Source organism: Elaeis guineensis, chromosome 2 (genome assembly GCF_000442705.2).
Source record: "Elaeis guineensis isolate ETL-2024a chromosome 2, EG11, whole genome shotgun sequence".
NCBI lineage: Eukaryota > Viridiplantae > Streptophyta > Magnoliopsida > Arecales > Arecaceae > Elaeis > Elaeis guineensis.
In genome coordinates, this window is record NC_025994.2 from 123,943,076 (window position 1) to 123,961,558 (window position 18,483).

Sequence of the window (18,483 nt, forward strand, 5' to 3'; positions counted from 1 at the left end):
TTCTTGAAAACATGACAGTATAGCTGAACAAGTGCTTGAATATGCTTGAAAACGTAAAAGAGTTAAAGTGCTGTTGAAGTGAAGCGAACAAGCACAAAGATATACTGCAAAGGAGCGTAGTCTGTTGGCGTATTGCCTGAAAGCAGAACAAGTCAGGCCTGTTGTACTTGTGGCAGAACTTGGTCGCGTTGAAGAGGTTGACCTACGGTAAAGGTGTCCTGAAAGTAGCAAACAGAGACCAGAGACTACAATAGATGAGATATGGTTGAATGAAACTGCTGAGAAGCACAGCGCATAGCATTCAAAACCACTTGAAGTCTGATTGAAGATAGTGAATATACTATCTTCTGCTAGATCACAACCTTGATACAAAGGATCTAATATAAAACGATGATAGTGGGTGAATAACAGGAACTCCCAATTCTTTCAATATCAAGACTTAAACTTGAGCAATTTATTAATGACCATGACAAGCAACAACCTACGGAATAACTGATATAATTGAAATTATGCTCCAACTTTTTGTTAATCCACTCCTCCGTTGCTTTTCAAAACCAAAACACCAGAATGCATTGAAAGGTAAGAAGCACATGCATTTCTTCATGCATAAATGTTCGATTATGTGAAGATATTCATCATCAAATGATAACAGGGATGCAACAGTTCTAGACCATTAACAACATTCATCGTTGGATATATCGTACAATCATCATTACATAACAAGACATCCGGTAAGTTACAGGAGCATGCAGCTGCTAAGTCATTCCAGTGACTATTACATTCATACAAGTGACATGTAGATGCGCGGGCAGTGAACATGGGTGGCACTGGTTCATGGCAAAAGAACTGGTGAGAATCTCATACAAGCATTTGCAATCTGCAATCCACTTCCCATTTAAGACATCTCACTTTTGCATATATTCCCATCACCCACTAGGTTATTGGCCAACCAAGCAAAAGTTTCTCAATCACTTCAGACTTTGAATACCACTCAAGGTTCGATAAGTAACAGTGATGTTCTCCCAAACCCACAGCTAAATCAACAGCAACGAAACTGGAAGCTACTGTCAAGAGTGAAGCCACCCACGGTGCATTATTCTCTTGCAAAGGTCCAATGGCTTTAGACGTCTCCCACTGCACTGGCATCTTCAACCTGTGTTAATTGAACTCATCATCATCATAGTCACAATAAGACATGCCTTAGAAACAAGATAACGAATCTCAGCATTAAAAAATTATTTACACAGGCCCCAACCCAACAAAAAAAAAAAAGAAAAGAAATCTTCCAGCTGTTAATCTTCTTCCACGAGATTTATAAACCTTTCTTACAATATCTTGCCTTTATGTAAGTGGTCATTATTCTGAGATTGCCGACTTGCTGCTGTCACTAAAAAGCCTCCATCTATACTTTAATGCCTAAAATCCATAACATAGAAATTACAATCTTAAGTTCATGTAAGCCTAAGAATACCTGATCAAATTTTATGAAGCCCACGACGACTGAAGCCAGCTCTTCCTGATGTGCAGTATAGCAATGGTTGGCGCCTTCAATAATATGTAGCTTGTGATTAGGTATAAGCTTGGCGAACTCTAAGGCATCTTCTGTGGGTATAATTTCATCTTCTGAACCATGAACTGTCAAGACCCTGTAAGTAACGGAGTTGATAGTTATTATATATAACCATCCTAGAACAATGGTACAACCGGCCATCCTAACAACGTGCAAACATTAAAGAGATCAACGAACTATGTCACAAGAAAAAAATACGAACACAGAAATTGCCAGCTCAGCAAAAATACGATACCACAATATACAGAAATGTACCTGCATGCTTTGTCAATGGAGAGGCTTGCTGCATGCATGTCTGTGTTTAATCGATCCATTAGACTTTCTTCGGTCACCCGATACTCATCTTTTCCTGCAACAAAATCGAATATTAATCCACCATTTGGTACAAAAAGAATAATAATTATTATATTTCTGTGCATAAGGTGTGACAATATTGATGAATGAAAGAAGCAGAACAGAAGAAACAAAGTGAGGGAAAAGTAATTATATAAAACTAAACAGCAAGAAAAAGTTGGTATGAGGACTTTCAAAAAGGGCATGGATCCTCATACTAAGAAATTCCTTTGAAAACTTTCCCATTAAATGTTTTTGGGAGAACCTACATCATGGATGCCAATGTTCAGAGGCAAAACTGAGGCTTAACCATGCTCCACATTACCAGATTGACATGCGTAAGTTAATCCTGTTTTCCCCTATCATGAGTATCACATGGATGATATAGCCATATCCTTCAAGTAACTAACATATGTCTCTCTCCATTTCTTACCATGTAAAATCTCCATACTTGAAACTAGTCAAGTACAAACCAAGCAGAAGATAAATGCTCTCTTTCTTGGGATTTGAAATGAAACCTATTTTATTCACACGAAAAGAAAAGCCTAAAAGACAATGGGACCTCTTTTAGCATTATTTTTTCTTTTGTAAAATAAACATTAACAGCAGACTCACTTAGTTGACCAATTGAGGGCTGGTTAACTGGATACTACTTCAACATCAGGTCATATCCAAAACAAGGTTGCACCTTGAATTCAACCCTCATGATTCTTATCAAAGTCCTTTAACTCATGGAATCCATGAAAACATGAATACATGTTGGCTGGTTGTGTATGGATGTCTCATAGATGTGTAATCACAAATGCTTGCCCTACCCTGCATCAGTTTATATGCGCTTTATAAGAAAACTGTATCACATAGGAGTAGAGCAATTTTCACATATACAGATTGTACACTCATTTCTAGTATTATTTGCTTTTGTATCGTGACTTGAATCCTTATTTTGAAAGATTCACCTTTATTAGAAATCTTATGCATGGCAATTGTTGTCATCTTACATACTCATGCTGCAGAAGCATGGTGAAGTATATAAACCATCCAGAAAATAGGATAGAATTACCAAAAGTCAGAGCCACAAAATGATCAAACCTGGAAAGCTTCTGACAGAGTGATAGATGATATATGCAATAGCAAAACCTAGTTCAAGCTCCATCTTATTGTTATAAATGTATACCTGTTCTGTCCTTCACATCAATAAAGCCATCTTTCTTGATTCTCTGCATGAACTCTTTGCCTAAGCGACCTTCAATGCCTCTATCCAAGGCAAAGCGACCAGAAAGATTGATGACTATAGGGACATCATGATACATGGAAGCATATAAAAGCACCACATTTCCTCCTGTAGGAACCATTTTTTAGTGAGTAAACACTTCACATAAACAAAGAGGAATCAAAATGTGGAGCTATCACATGCACCCTAGATCCTTTAACTAGAGGCATATAAAAGCACCACATTTCCTCCTGTAAGACCCATTTTAGGTAAATGCTTCACATAAAAACATATGCATTAATTTTTTACTCTATGCCATGCACAACTTGAAAGATGGTCAGCTTGCACAGGAGATTATAGATTTCATCATGTTTGACAGTGAATGTAGTGTAAGGACTGCTAAATGGAGATATAATCTGAAGGCTTAGAGTTTTTTGGAACACCACCAGGTTCAAGCATAAGTTTGTTGACACAAAAAAAAATGAACATCTTGGCCAGGAGATTATACTTTTCAATTTTCCATCATGTCTGATAGGGAATGCATTATAACGAGGACTACTTCATGGGAATGGATAATCTGAAGATTAATGTTGATTGGAACACAACCAAGTTCAAGCATAAGTTTGGTTGACATGAAATATGAACGTAATGGCCAATATATGCCAAGTAGATTGCGTACCTTTACTGTGCCCGATGATAGCACTTACTTCATATTTTTGTTTAGACCAATAGAGGACTACAGCATGCAAGTCATCAGCCTCTCTTCTATAGTTGCCATACTGGAAAGCACCCTCACTTTCCCTGGGAATTGAATGGCCATCAGCATGTTAGTAAACCAACACAGAACTATTTGTGTGGTTATTTATTCTGGTAAATGACATTTCAATCCATTTGATACGGAAAAAAAATCTGATGGCAAAAGAAATCACCAGCATGGAATATTACATCCTATGGTATGGGACCTAAAAATGCAATGCCAAATATTTGCTATTGAGCTTGTTATTCAAGTTTATGCTCAAGCTAGCTGGTAAACATGGTAACATTGAGAACTACACTATATGGGGAAAAAGCAGAACATGCTATCATACAAATGTGTAAAGCAATATATAAAAGAACAAATATATTCACATAAAAACTAGAGATCAATCAAAAGCTGCTCCTCATTTGAACCAGAAGAATACATCATCATTAAAATCATCTAGAAAACCATCATTCAATTTAATTTTTGCTGCATCTGGAATGGATGAAAGAACAAAATTAGCAGGCCATTTTTCTCTGAAGTGTGAAAGGAAAATGCCAAATAAATGGCAAGATATTATGTAGATTTTCTTCTAAAGTGCTAAGATTTTTTTTTCTTGGAAAAAAACAAAAAAGCGGTAAGATTTGATGCATGACAAACAAATTGAGCTAAACTAATTAACTTTGAGGCCTCAGTGTGGCTGTCACCAAAGAGGATGACCATACACCATCTAAGTTCCAGAAATGTTAAGAACAAGAAAAAGAAAATCTGCAGAATATTACAAACGTTTTACATCATTGTCCAGTTTTCAATATGAAAGCAGTTATCCCTAATTTAATACCGAAATGCGTCCTTATTTGAATAGTTTTTATTTCAACCAAGATCTACCTGTATCTAATAATTTCTACCAGAAATAAAACCATAAGATCATTTTGACAAAAAAAGAGGAGGTTATGAAAATAAAACGGGTGCAGAATAGTTGACTACTCAGTTCACAGCATTTAGGCTGCAAAGGCAAAACATTGCAAGATCTGAATTTCAAAGAATATATACCATGTAATGTATGTTTTTCCCCCTTCATTGTTGGAACTCATGCACTGGTAAACAAGATACTGAGTTAAAATACATAGTGTTGGAAGCTTAATAATATAATTCAACATGGAGGTGGTGCTAGCATGTTACAAAGCTGTATTATCCACTAATTGCATTAATTCATTTTTTTCTCCTTGTAACTCTAAAAATATTATCACGAAAAAATTTTAAGATGAACAGGCCATCAGATCTGGTATTTCTGCTGATTTTTTCTGGAATTTCTTTTTACGTAGATCTAGTAGCAGTAATTTCAGACTGAACATCCATCTCAATAGCAAATGCATCTTTGTGTGAACAAGCATATTTTCTGCAATTGGGGACCTCAACTGCTTGAACATGACAGCATATCAAGTCTTGCAATATTTTTAATAAATGATAACTTAAGTTATGTCCCAAGAAAAGCACAGGAAAAGATGGAAATAATAGAAAAATAGTTGCACTATGCCTGAAAGAGGCATGATTTTCCAGGCTTTCCTGCAAGCAGCTTACCCATTTCCAGGAAAATCAAACCGAAACGCACTGATCCCTTGTCTTGTTAATGCAGCAGTAAGGTTAAGTAAAGTTTTATCATCCTGAAAATAGCAGCATTTTTTACACTGTAAGATAATCATAAGGAGCTAACTAAGCCATCATTCAATATTAAAAAAAAAAAAAAACTAACTCTCGATACAAATTTAAGGAGTACAGCTGTTGCATTCCATACATGAAAGGAGTAAAAAGTGTCCAGACTCCAGACAATGTTCCTAATTGCTACAGAAATTCTTGAACAATAAAAGGCAATTAGATCTCAAATTTATTAAATTTTCCATTAAACGTTAAACAAATTGAAGTAAATACTTTTGCAATTGAACAATTAACTCCAAGATATCCAATACTCTATCCTAAATTTATCATTTGAACGACTGCTAATGTCATGTAATAAGAAAAGTTTGCACTCAAATTGTAGCCAAGACATCTTAAATTTACTGGACACACACACATATGACAGCAACCAACCTTTGAAGCACGGAATCCATGACACAAGATTGCAAGCTTCTTAGAACCAGTCTCATGTAGTACCCCAACAAGCTTCTCTCCATGTTCGTTTGGAATTATGACTCTTTGTTGTGAAATGCCTGTAACACCAATATTTCACTGAACCATGAACAAGAATGGGTTATATGAAACAAATCGAAAGACTAAGCATATCGTCATGAATCATGCATAAGTTATTTTCAGATATAACTGCAAACATAGCTACCAATCGACGATCTAGAGATTATACATCAAAAATAGAAAACTTCCCTCTTCCTTACAAGATTTCAATACAGAACATCAGAAATAATGTTGGTCTAGAATCATTTGAGAAAATGTAGTGGCCGACGAATTTTTCTTCTTTCAGCTTTCGACAAGCTTCTCTATTTTGGCTGGTATGAAGAGAAATTAATAATAAAAAAATATAAGATCTGGAATCTGGATGGTGTATACAACAAATCCTTGGCAATCCTTTTTTTCAATGAAGAGGATTGAAGAACCTCGTCTGAGTCAAAGATGAAGCCTTGACGGAAGGGAGAAGGAATAATATTGGATCGAGAGGGCTTACCGGGAACCTCTTCAGCCTTGTCGTCGGAGGGGAGCGGCTGCGCCATAATATCCCTAATACTCGGGTGACGACCGACGAATCGAGAGATCGCAAAACCAATCGCTTCACCTTTGGTTCAGAAACCAAACTTCCGGCATTAAAAATATCGCGTCGATTGGACGCTGCCGTATGCGCATCAAAATTCGCAAGCTTGATGCGGATATGCCTTTTTGGCCGTCCGTTCTACGTTTCGCCGCAAGACACTGGGAGAAATTATTGCGCGGACGACGCCCCAGGAAGACCACCTAAATCCCACGGTGGATCACACGCCACATTAACCCTCGTATGTCACGAATTCCCGATCGCACGTTATCCACCGTGAACCTGCTCCGAGATTTGTGCTGATCTACCTTGGAGTGGTCCAGGCAATAATTTCTCCGGCGGCGGGCACGTCATTCCCACGAGAAATTATTGCATGCACCAGTTCTAAGTGGACCATGGCAAATCGGAAGCATATGTACGGAGCACAACGCGCAATCGGGAAGTGATAAATGCAAGAGGTAGCGTGGCGTGTTCTCCACCATGGGATTTGGCGTTGTCCTTTGGATCTGGTCCAAATAATAATAAACATCCCCCACCTCCGAACTGCTTGGGTTCCGACCATCAAAAAAAAAATCAAAATCCTGAAAGCAGAAGAAATTGCTGGCGAGGAGTAGGGATGAAAATAGATAGGCAGTTTGTTGAAAACCTACGATCTGATCAGCTATCGACTTGATTTGATTTAATTTATTTATTTAAATAAATTAAATATAAATTTTTTAAAAAAAATATTTAAATAAATAAATCAGATTTAAAATTTCAAAATCTAATTTGAAAGTCTCCAGACAGACCTGTATAAATTTTATATATATATAATTTAATAAAAATTATTATTTTATTAATATATATAATTAATTAATTATTGATTTTATCTATCAATATCCAATTATCTTAGTTCTTTCGAGAATCAAGAAGACGGAAGAGTCTTTTTAAATAGGCTTTCAGATTAAGTCAGACTTTTTTATTTTGCAAAACAGGCCAAGTCGAGCCTCATTTTAAGCTTGAACCAGTCCAACAGATTAGACTTAGACTAGTATTTTACAATACAGGCCTGGCCTGTTTAAGCCAAAGCCTGACCTGACTTGGCCTATTTCCACCCCTAGCAGGACGATTCTGCGATATATATGTTACATCACCTAATAATAAATCGATATATTATTTTAAAAAATTATTTTTTTAATAATAAATTTATCAGCTAATCAATCATAACTAACGATTATTTTTTATTTAGAATTTTTTCATCAAATTTTAATTATAATATATATTTTTTAATAATTGATAATATTTTGGTTTGTTATTGGATAATGCAAGATATGCATGATAAAACTGTTCTAATCAATAATTTTTTAATAAAAAAATAAAACTAGATTCAAACTTTTTTTTCTTATCATTGTTGTTGATAAAAAAGCAAGAGTCTAATTCATTTGTTTTTAAAAAAAAAAAATTTTGATAGAACTCACTTTTATTTTCTATCCTACATCCATCCTATTCTTCAAATCAGATGAAATCAAGTGAAATTGTTGCCTACACTGTACACTGTGCACATAACTAACAATGACTACTAATTTTTATGAGATTCATTCATCAACCACACATCTTAATTCACCATCATAAAATTCAACGGGCATGATTGGCACTATACAAGATTGGTGCATACAGTGCAGGCAACAATTCCTTTGGAATCAATTTTTTTGTCCAAGTAGCAACGAGTGGTGCAATCAAAACAAACTCCATGTGAAAACCAAGAGCAGATTTTTTCTTCTTCTGTACGTGCGCATGTAACCAGTCAGGGCAACAAAGAAAAATCAAAAATTTATGTTAGGACCCTAAAAATCTAAGCTTGAGATGATTTAGAGAAAAGAAAAAGAAGGGCACCAGGTTAAATTTGAGATGGTTTTGGCGTCGGGAACAAATAAACGATTAGGCGCCTCTAGAAATCTAGAACATGTAGCTATAATGCATCCAATCAACTTGTCAACATGAATGCCATTTCGGCACTTGCAACTTGCTTGCCTATTGCCAATTCAGAACGCAGTCTTTTTGGTTGGCAAACAACTCACAATAAGTTTCCTTTTTGAATTCAAGTTACTCTCATTGGCTCATCCTTTGTAAAGGAAGTGCACCTAAGCCTTTTAATTTCTGGTGGGACATTATTATACCTGAGAAATGGTATACGTAGATGTAAGAACTCATAGGAATCCAAGTAAAGAGTAAGCACAGCTGCACACAGGAAGGTCCAGAGGACAATATAGAATTTCAAAAATTCAACACCTCTCCAAAATGTTTATGATAAAGTGAATATTTATTATCTTCTAAAGCTTCTTGAGGCTCGAGGTCATCGTCCGAATGGTGTGGGTAGATTTGCAACATTCTTTATTCTTTCAAGGCAGCGGTGTGCGCCAATGAAAATGTGGAGGATTGGTTTGTTTATAGAAATGGTCTCCGACAAGAAGACCTTCTTGTTGTTGACCCCTTGTCTAAGTTCATTACCTTGACCAAGGACACTAATCTTTACCGTGGACTTGGAGGAATAGAGATCTTTCAGTATGCTGGTAATACACTTATCTTTCTTCAAGGAGATAAATGCTTCTTCACCGCACTTAAATTAATCCTCTACTACTTTGAGCTTATTTTTGATTTAGCGATCAACTTCTTTAAGAGCTTGGTGGCGGTTGTTGGCAATCATTCTGATTTTAGTTCTATTTTTTTCTCTTAGCTCAATTATAAACCTGCTAAGCTATCTTTCAATTATCTTAGTCTCCCTCTTAAGTGCAGTAGACTCTCAAACTTTGACTGGATGCCACCAATCTAAAGATTTGAGGCTAAATTAGCCACTTGGAAAGGAAAATTGCTCTCCTTTGAAGGGAGGTTGATTTTGGTCAATGTTGTGCTTTCTACTTTACTGACCTATTTTTTTTCCCTTTACAAGATGCCTTGCGTGTCCGTAAGCACTTAGATAATATCCGGTGAAACTTTATGTAAATCGGTTCAGACTCAGCATCGAATATCCCTTGTAAGGTAAGCTGGAGGAAAGTTTGTTTAGATAAAGATGAGGGAGGATTTGGTGTCAAGGATTTATATTTTTTTAACCAATCTCTCCTTGCTAAATGGGGGTGGAGATATATCTTTGAAGATCCTGATATTTGGAGAAAGACTTTAACCTCTTTTTACTTCAAGAAATTCAAACTCTCTCCTTCCTGGAGGCCTAGAAGATTATGCTCTAGGATCTGAAAGAATATTGTTGCCTCCTTGCCTCTTGTATGGAGTAAATATAAATTTCATCTTGGGAATAGGAGAAACAGTTCCTACTGGTTTGATCCTTGACTATCTAGCACCCCCCTTAAATGTCCATAAGGCCTACAAATTCAACTTTGTTGTGTTGTTGATTGCTTTGACTCTTTTTCTTCGACATAGAATCTCAAATTTATTAAGCTCTCAATCAACGGGTCGCAACAGAAAGCCCTCTTATTTTTCTTGCTGGAAGGTGCAACTCTTTCTACTAATTCTGATTGGGTCCCTTGATTGCTAGAGCATCATGGTTGTTTCACTATCTCCTTATTATATAACTTTCTTACTCAAAGAGGAATTACTTGGCCCCTTGCCAAGGTGATTTGGTACTCCTATGTTCCAACGAAAATTAAAGGTTTTCTCTGGCTGTCTTTATTAAATAAGATCAATACTCGAGCTAACTTGGAAGACTGGTAAAGACTTCAGAGGCTATGTTCTTTGTGGGCATACTCCTAAAATTGATAATCATATTTCTATTTTTTGCAATTATACAGTCCACATTTGGAATCTTTTCATAGCTGCTGTTTCTACTGATCCACCTTCCAACAATTTAATTGAGCTTTTCTCCATCTAGCAGAAAAAAAAAAAAAAAAAAAAAATTGCCCGAATATGCAATTTGCGATCTTGTGCCTTCTGTCTGCTTTTTGTTAGTGCATTTGGACTGAGCGTCGTGCTCGTATTTTCCTTAATCAATCTATTTCTCTGGAGTCTGTGGACATTAACACTCTGAATTTACTTCATGATTGGCCTACCCTTGCTAAAGAGAAGGATCTTCCTAGCTTCTTGGGGCTAATCACTAAACTAAAATCTGTTCTATTCAAGAGACGGTGATGATTACTGGCCTTTTTTGAATCTAGATGTCCTCATGTATTTTTTTGCTCAAAATTTATGATTGGTTTCTTTTGAATCTAGTTGCCCTTAAGCTCCTGTCTGGATCTTAGGATCTCTATGGTGGGATTTTAACTCTGAGATGATGATGAGACATGGCAGTGAGCCATTTTGAACTGGCTTGATTCCTTCTTTTGACCTTTGAATCTCATCTTTTCATCACTATTTTGAAAAATCAGAGCTTGAGAAAGTCTTTCACCATATATTTTGCTGAGGGAGTTCCTGAACACTCCGTCCAGCACTTATTCCATCCCTGATGAGTCGCCTGCAATTGCTGAGGACTTATTCTGGGTTTGGCCGCTTTTTAAACCATCCCAGAGGTGTAATACTCCTTAGTCATTCTTCATACTATGATTTGTTATGCTTCCTTAATTATCTGTAAATTTGATAAATTGCTTCTTGTATACAAGACCCTTCCTTCTAATAAATTCAGGTGACTACAGTGTGTAGTCTCCGTTTTACTCAAAGAAAATATCTTGCCAGCCCTACAAGCAGTCATGCTTATGTTATTGATTGCAACATTGTATCAAAGGTATTGATATGGGTATGTATAGTTTGTGCAGCAAAACTCAGTAAAAATGGTTGCTCGCCCTTTTATTTTTTTGTTGACAATGATGATATCATACATCTTTCAAGGGCTAACAAAAGTTAGACAAAATCCTGTGGACAAAGCAATTCAAATTTGTTCTGGCCAACATTTTCGACTGCGGGAATGACTTGTGGATAGATCGATAACTGGTCTGTACACATCCTCTTGGCTAGTGAGTTATTGCTGCAAAGTTTTTCAAACTGTACCGAATCCTCTTCTGTCTAGCTGTAATGGTAATCAGATGACAGCATCATTTATTTAACCAAGTATAGGGAAATGCTGGAATTGAATTAATAATCGATGGCCAAACAACATGCCAAAAGTGGTTGAGCAGGTGCAATGTTGCCGGTGGAATCGAAGCTATTACCACCTCAGATTGGGTGCTTGCCTTCCAATCAACTCAAATGGTCATGCTGCGATAATGCTGTAAAAATATGTTATAAGTTAGACAATATGTTGACATGTTTTAGTCAATAGATTATTTGAAACAATGGTGGTTAACTGCTCCATCAAGTGTTATGATATATTCCTAGCACAAGCTGAAGTAAAACCCTAGTTGAAAGAATCGCTGCCTATCGCAATGTATGTGGTGCAATAGATGGTTTGCCGAATGTCTTTCACATACCGAGCGTTGTGGCAATGCATGCTTCCCTTTTTTCTTTTTAGTACAAATGCATGCTTCCTTCGGCCGATATCTTTGTAAGGTATGCAAACATGCATTAGTCTACAGAAGTACTCTAATATATGGAATTACCTGTTTGTGGTTAATTTTGAGGACCTATGTTTTATCACCAGACAGCCTACAAACACAATTCTAAGCAGAGCTTTCGAAATGGTCTGATGGTCGCTAATCCAACAGGATTCAGTACGGCTTGGTTTTTGTATCAAGCCTAGACGGTTATACTTTTTGATCATTCTATTGATTTTCTTCTACTTGCACTAAATTATACCAGTACTAATACACTGGATCCCATCAGAACATTGACAGCACAATACCAAATTGTCCGAAGAGCACAAGAATATGAAATTATGTCTATAGATAAGCATGGAGCCAGCATCGTCATCTTCCTGAGGCATAATTTAAGCAAAAGATCGGAAAGGCCAGTCAACAACGCATACAATGACATTGAGGTCACAGGATGCAAGACAAATTGTGTTTTTTTTTTTTTTTAAAGTGGAGTAGTGTATGTATGTAGGTGACGTATAAATTCATTCATGTCCGCTGTGGATATACGCATGCCTCATAGTAAATCTTTTGGATTTTGCCTTTATCCTGAAAATATGATTATTTGCATATCATTCTTGTTGATTTTTGATTTACTTGTGATTGTTTTATTTTATCTTTAGAAGAAAACGAAGCACTCGAATTCTTAATTCACTTCAAATCCCGGCAGGATGGACAGCAAATAGGTCTCCTGGCACTTTAACCATCGTGTCCCCCTTCACCTGTTGTTCATAGTCCAGATGCACAACCCAATCATGAGTCTATGACAGACCCTATAATTGAGAAGCAAGTGGATTGACCATGGGCAAGCAGGGGACATGAATGAAGTTATATGTCATTCCATCCATGTCATCTCCCAATCCTTAATGTGACATGTCATTCAGTATCAGCTAGCATTTCCCCTCTTAAGTGCCATCATCCAAGAGCCATACTAGAGCAAGGACATAAGGAATAAAAAAACATCATAAAACTATTCTCCATTCTTTTTTCAGTGTGAATACCCATCCTCCATTTAGTTATCCTTTTCCCCCTCCTTGTGCTGGCTCATGTATCTATTACTCTAAAAAAATATACATGGATAAAGTACCATAGAATCCTAACCAAGAGTGCCTTAGAATCACCTATATCCTTTTTACTAAAGTGTGCATCAAAGTTTTTTCATGTTGAGCACTACTAGCTTCCTTCATGAAGCTCTCCATTTCCAAAACACATATATGGTCAAGGTCTGCTAGAATTTGGAACAGGAGTTGTCAGCCATTGAGGAAGTAAATATCTGTTGCCCGGGTGACAACAGAGCTTTTGGATCATACCTCCTTTTCCTCTCCACAAATATATCCCATTTTGAGCCAAAATGTTTCATCCAATCAGCCTGAGTTGTATAGTGAGGTAAATACTGCTTATGATTGATTCCAGCCTGATTGCAGAAATGAAGTATCTCCTTGTTTTGATCCTCCAACCATTCCCATGCATGCACCCCGGACCACAACAGCCCAATAGAATAGAAGATCTCTTCGTCGGGAATCACGGCCGACGTCCTCCGATCCCACCTGCATCAGATACATTTTATTACCTATAATTCATGATTAAAATCTATATATGATGAGTTCCATGCAACTGCATGCGTGCATACTTGTTTCTGTTCATGGGATAAATTAGAATCGGACCCATCGAGTTGTCATGCCTAAGGATGGACTTGAAGATTCCTCGATCAAAGTCGATGATCCTAGACCTGGGAACAAAGATGTTGAGCCATGGATGGGGGACATTCCAGAGCCCCTGCGAGCGAAGCTTTAGCTCTCCATCACGCACCCTGTTGAGGAAACGAGTGTAGGTGACGTCGTTCTTGAATGCAAATCCTGGCATGAAGCTTAGAGCTTCAAGCAGCGACTCAAGTTCCTGGTAATGACCCAAAATATTAGCAGTTGAAACAAATGTTTTAACTTGCAAAATTGTAACATAATGAAGAATTCGGATGCTGACAGAAAGCACAAGTTTTAAGGGCATATAAGCCCCATAAGAGTTCTTAACCTATCTGATGTGGGAGTATTATTCCTCAACGCTAACCAAAAGCCAACAACGGTTAATATTGGTTGATGAAGACTCGGATCCTTGTCTCTTTGACACATTAATCAAGATATTAGATATCTAATAACCTAGTTGTTTACGTGGCAATTTGATGCCAACTGTTCCTGGAGGAAGGGAGGTATTTGGGGTGGTGCATTGGATTCCGACTGCGGTGGTTTGAGCACTTTATGATGCAGGTGGCACAACGGCTAGTGGCTTGTAGTATTGCAGACGAGGCACAAGGACGACATATAACGTGATTAGGGCAATTTTGTGGGCTGGCTGGGACTTGTAGGTGCTCACCCACACTACTCTCTGGCTGTAAGCTGGGACAGAGCTGCCGCTACGTACTGATAGAGGAGGACATTTTTCCCCCCAAAAGTAGAAAAATCTGATTTTTTTTTCAGAAAAATGTGAACATTAATGTTAGAAAGATGATGATAGCATGACAAAGCAAAGAAACTTGAGCCTTTATTTATTTATTTTTTTTTTGAGGGAAGAAACACCGACCATGTTGATCTTATGCAAATAATAATAATTGCATGGGCTATTTATTGCAGGACCATGTAGATATGGACCACCAATTGTGTTTGGAGAGCAGGGTTTGGGGGCTCTGTACTATATGTCAGTCCTAGCAGAAACAGAAGCATTGTATGGGAGATTGGGAGATCTTTGCAGGACAATCAAAAGCAGATGGACCACCGACTTGGTCATGGGCCTCATGACCCTGTGGTCACAGTAAACTTTGTAGTAGATCTACGTGGTTCCCACGTAGACATCAGCATGCGTCCAAGATAGCCTAAATTAGAGGAACACTCTTAATTACCTTATCAACCATGTGAACCATGGCCTTGTCATAATACCTGGCTCCCTCCAAGCAATAGACAGCACCATGCTGTGCTGCTAGGCTGCTTATTCTCCCAAGGTCCCTTTCCGGAAAAAAGGAAGATCTCCAGTTATTACCAACATTATGGTGCATGAGAATAGAACCTTCCACATAGTTAAACCCCTTCTTTCCATCATCCAATGATATCAATTTCTCCTGGTCCCTTGCAAATGCCTCGAAATTCATGTAGATCAATCGAACCCATCTCACCTACATGATCATATACATGCCAATTCATTAAGATGAATTGCTTGCAAGCATCCGTTATTGACATTGCCTCGATCAACGCATGCAAAACCTTTCTTGGTTAATTACCATTTGTGGTGCCGGCTCCAATGCAATGCGAGCCCGGGTGATGATTCCGAACTGACCCAAGCCTCCTAGAACCGCAAAGAATAGATCCGGCTCCTGGTCCTCCGAGCATGTCACCATCTCCCCCTTTCCTATATATGTCACAACAAGAGAATATTTAATGATCCTATATCTGATATGAAAAATGTGGCCATGCTTAATTTCAGTTCAGCGTTCCTTGGGGGTGTAACTCACACAATTATATATGTGTTATGACAAAATGCATGGTAAACTATATATCCATATCAATTTTATTGATCATTCAAATGATTTGGACGTTTCAGATGCGTATTTTGTCTCTATGTATGCCCATATTTATGCTATCACTATTGCAAAGCTAAAATACAGAAATATATTTAAACTCATACAACTCATTGTATCATTGGACTTATGTGTTCCTACGATTGCAGTACACAGAAGCTGATGTGTTCTTTTTTTCAATGGAACACGGTTACCGATGTTACACTTAACTATTCCACACACAAGGCCACTAATCATCATCATATATATGATGCTTAAGAAAACTGGAATAATTATGCTATATATATCAGACAAAAGTTATGAAACAAGGAGAAAGTATATATAGTTATAGTTAATCAGACAGATTTAATTCATACCAGTGATGACATCCAATTCATAGACGCTAGAGATCTGAGGCCCATGCAGGAAGGCTTGGCCGCTGACCCCGGCATTAGAAAGCGTGCCGCCGACGGTCAGATACAAGTAATCAGTCCACGACCTCGGCGCAAGCCCATACTTGAGCGTCTCTTGCAGCACATCGATCCAAAACTGCTCACCGCCGGCATCCACATAGCTTCCCTCCGGCGAGACACTAAGCCGCGGCTCGCCGTCGCAACCGCCGTTCCTCATGGACGTCATCTCGATGACCACTCCATGGGGAGCCAGCGCCTGCCCTCTAAGCGAGTGGCCATGGCCTCGAGGGGCGATGGTGAAAGGTTTGGAAGAAGAGTAGGAGAATTGGACCAGCGTCATAATGTCATGGACCGATGAAGGGTAGAGCACGGCGGCCGGGAGGGCATGCATGAGACGGCCGAAGTCCGTGGAGGACCGGGTGGTGACATCTGGATCGATACGAGTCCTCGGGCCGATGTCGAGGGCTTGGAGCTCTTCGGGCAGCTCCTCCGGCCATGGCCGGTGGGAAGGACCGACCGTGGGCGTTAGGCTGCTTGTGATGAACAGAGCTAGTAGGAAGTTGGATATAGAGCTAGTTGTTAGCAGGACCATTGTGTTGTGTCCTATGAAGTGTGGTAGCTAGAGTAGTAAGTGTGGAGGAAGCAGTAGTGGAGAATTAGACCAAGGCACGAAGGAGGGCTAGAGGGGAATAATATTATATAAAGAGGCAAAGGAACTTTTCTTTCATTTTTCTTTTTAATTTTCTATTTTGTTTTTTTTTTTTTTAACGTCAAAGATACGGTGGAGCAGCAAGAATCCAGTGCAATGTGGGGAGAGGTGACAGGAGAAAAATAAGACAAAGGGAAGAAAGAGAGGAGATTTCTTATGTGAGGGGAGATGTAAAGGAGGAGCAGGGCGGTTGCGTTATTTTGTTTGGTTATAATACGGTTTCAGGCGGCAGCAATGGATGCGTTAGCGTGGTCCCAGGGCAGGAGTCTTGTGGGCGCAATTAGCGCCGTCCGGATTGGGCTTGGACGGTTGAGATGTTGTGGACTGCTGCCTTTGCTGCTGGGACATCAGGTTGGTGTCAGAGTCCGAGATCCAGGTTTCCCTTTGACTGCAAAAACTTATAAAAGCCTGATTTATTTATTTATTTTTTTAAGCATGACCCAGGCTCGATGGGATCGGGTTGTTTCCATCGCTCGAAAGAATGATTTTGATTTCTTTAGCAACATCACCGTGGGATCATGCATTCACAGCTCTCAAAGCACTCCAATCTCTCTCTCCATCCGTCTGTACGGCTTTTAAAGCAGCTGTTGTCTGATCTAATGATTGATGCTGCAAAAAATAAAATAAAACATTCTTTCGTGTAAAAGATACGGTCCAAACCCAGGCTTAATATTTTATAAAGAATCACCGTCTAGAAAATATCATAAAAAAAATTCTGAGTGCTGTCTCCATCCCAAGAGTTCCACGCTACGAAACTCTCACCGTTGGTTCTATTCTATTTTCAATCAAAAAATCTCGTGAACTGGTTTGATCCGTCAAAAATAAATAAATAAATAAATAAATAATAATTTTTTAAAAATAAAATTTTAATATATTTAATTGATCATAAAAAAATAATTTATTATAAAATAATTTATATTTAAATAAATATTTTTTAAAAAAAACTGCGTAAAATATCTATTATACTCTTAATAGATATAAAATCATATATTTTTACTAATAAATTTTATATAAATATTAATATTATATTTATATTAATATATATAATATTAATATATTATAATATAATATTAGATCATAATAATTTATTGTATTGATATAATACTAATATATTAATATTATATTAATATAATATGAATATTTTAATATAATAAATTTATTAATATAGATATAAATATAATATAATATAATATTAATATTTATAAAAATATTATTTTAATATAAATATTAAAATATAATAAATATTAATATTATATTTATATAAATATTAAGATAATATTAATATAATATTATATTACTATTCAATATTTCATCTTAACCATCTATTGATATTTTACTAAATTTTATTATGAATCTTAAAAAGATATTTTAGAAAAAAAAATACTACCATTTTTCATGTCACGAAAAGTATCAAAATCCATCTTCTCAATGGTTTTCACTTTCCATGAAATGTGAGAAGTGACTTCCCATAGAAAATATTTTTTACATTCTTTTCTCTTAAAATTTCAATCAAATAAGAGATTCTTTCTTCACTTTTCAAAAAATACCTTTTTTCTCCTCCACTTTTCGTCAACCAAATGAGTCCTATGTTGTGTAGGATGCAATACCAAGGGTTCCGCTCTATGAAACTCTCACTTTTGGCTCTATTATATTTTCAATCAAGAAATACCATATTGTGTCGGAAGCAATACCATTTTATTTAGCAAATTAGCATTAATGTACCATTA

The 18,483-nt window shown here is 37.2% G+C and overlaps 2 protein-coding genes across 2 annotated transcripts; both read right to left on the bottom strand.

The window, feature by feature from the left end:
* Positions 1–663: 663 nt before the first annotated feature.
* On the bottom strand, positions 664–6,755 carry LOC105058813 (uncharacterized). Its single transcript, XM_010941900.4, has 8 exons — positions 6,527–6,755; positions 5,941–6,059; positions 5,434–5,516; positions 3,793–3,914; positions 3,078–3,242; positions 1,826–1,919; positions 1,472–1,646; positions 664–1,153 (listed from the first exon to the last, which is right to left on the bottom strand). The coding sequence occupies exons 1-8, from the start codon at positions 6,570–6,572 to the stop codon at positions 1,121–1,123; spliced, it is 837 nt and encodes a 278-aa protein (XP_010940202.1). The 5' UTR covers positions 6,573–6,755; the 3' UTR covers positions 664–1,120.
* A 6,454-nt stretch (positions 6,756–13,209) lies between these two features.
* On the bottom strand, positions 13,210–16,645 carry LOC105038772 (cytokinin dehydrogenase 6). The gene is made up of 5 exons (XM_010914665.3): positions 16,012–16,645; positions 15,359–15,486; positions 14,984–15,253; positions 13,724–13,989; positions 13,210–13,640 (listed from the first exon to the last, which is right to left on the bottom strand). Exons 1-5 carry the CDS (start codon positions 16,637–16,639, stop codon positions 13,322–13,324), a joined length of 1,611 nt encoding a protein of 536 aa, XP_010912967.1. The 5' UTR covers positions 16,640–16,645; the 3' UTR covers positions 13,210–13,321.
* Positions 16,646–18,483: the final 1,838 nt, after the last annotated feature.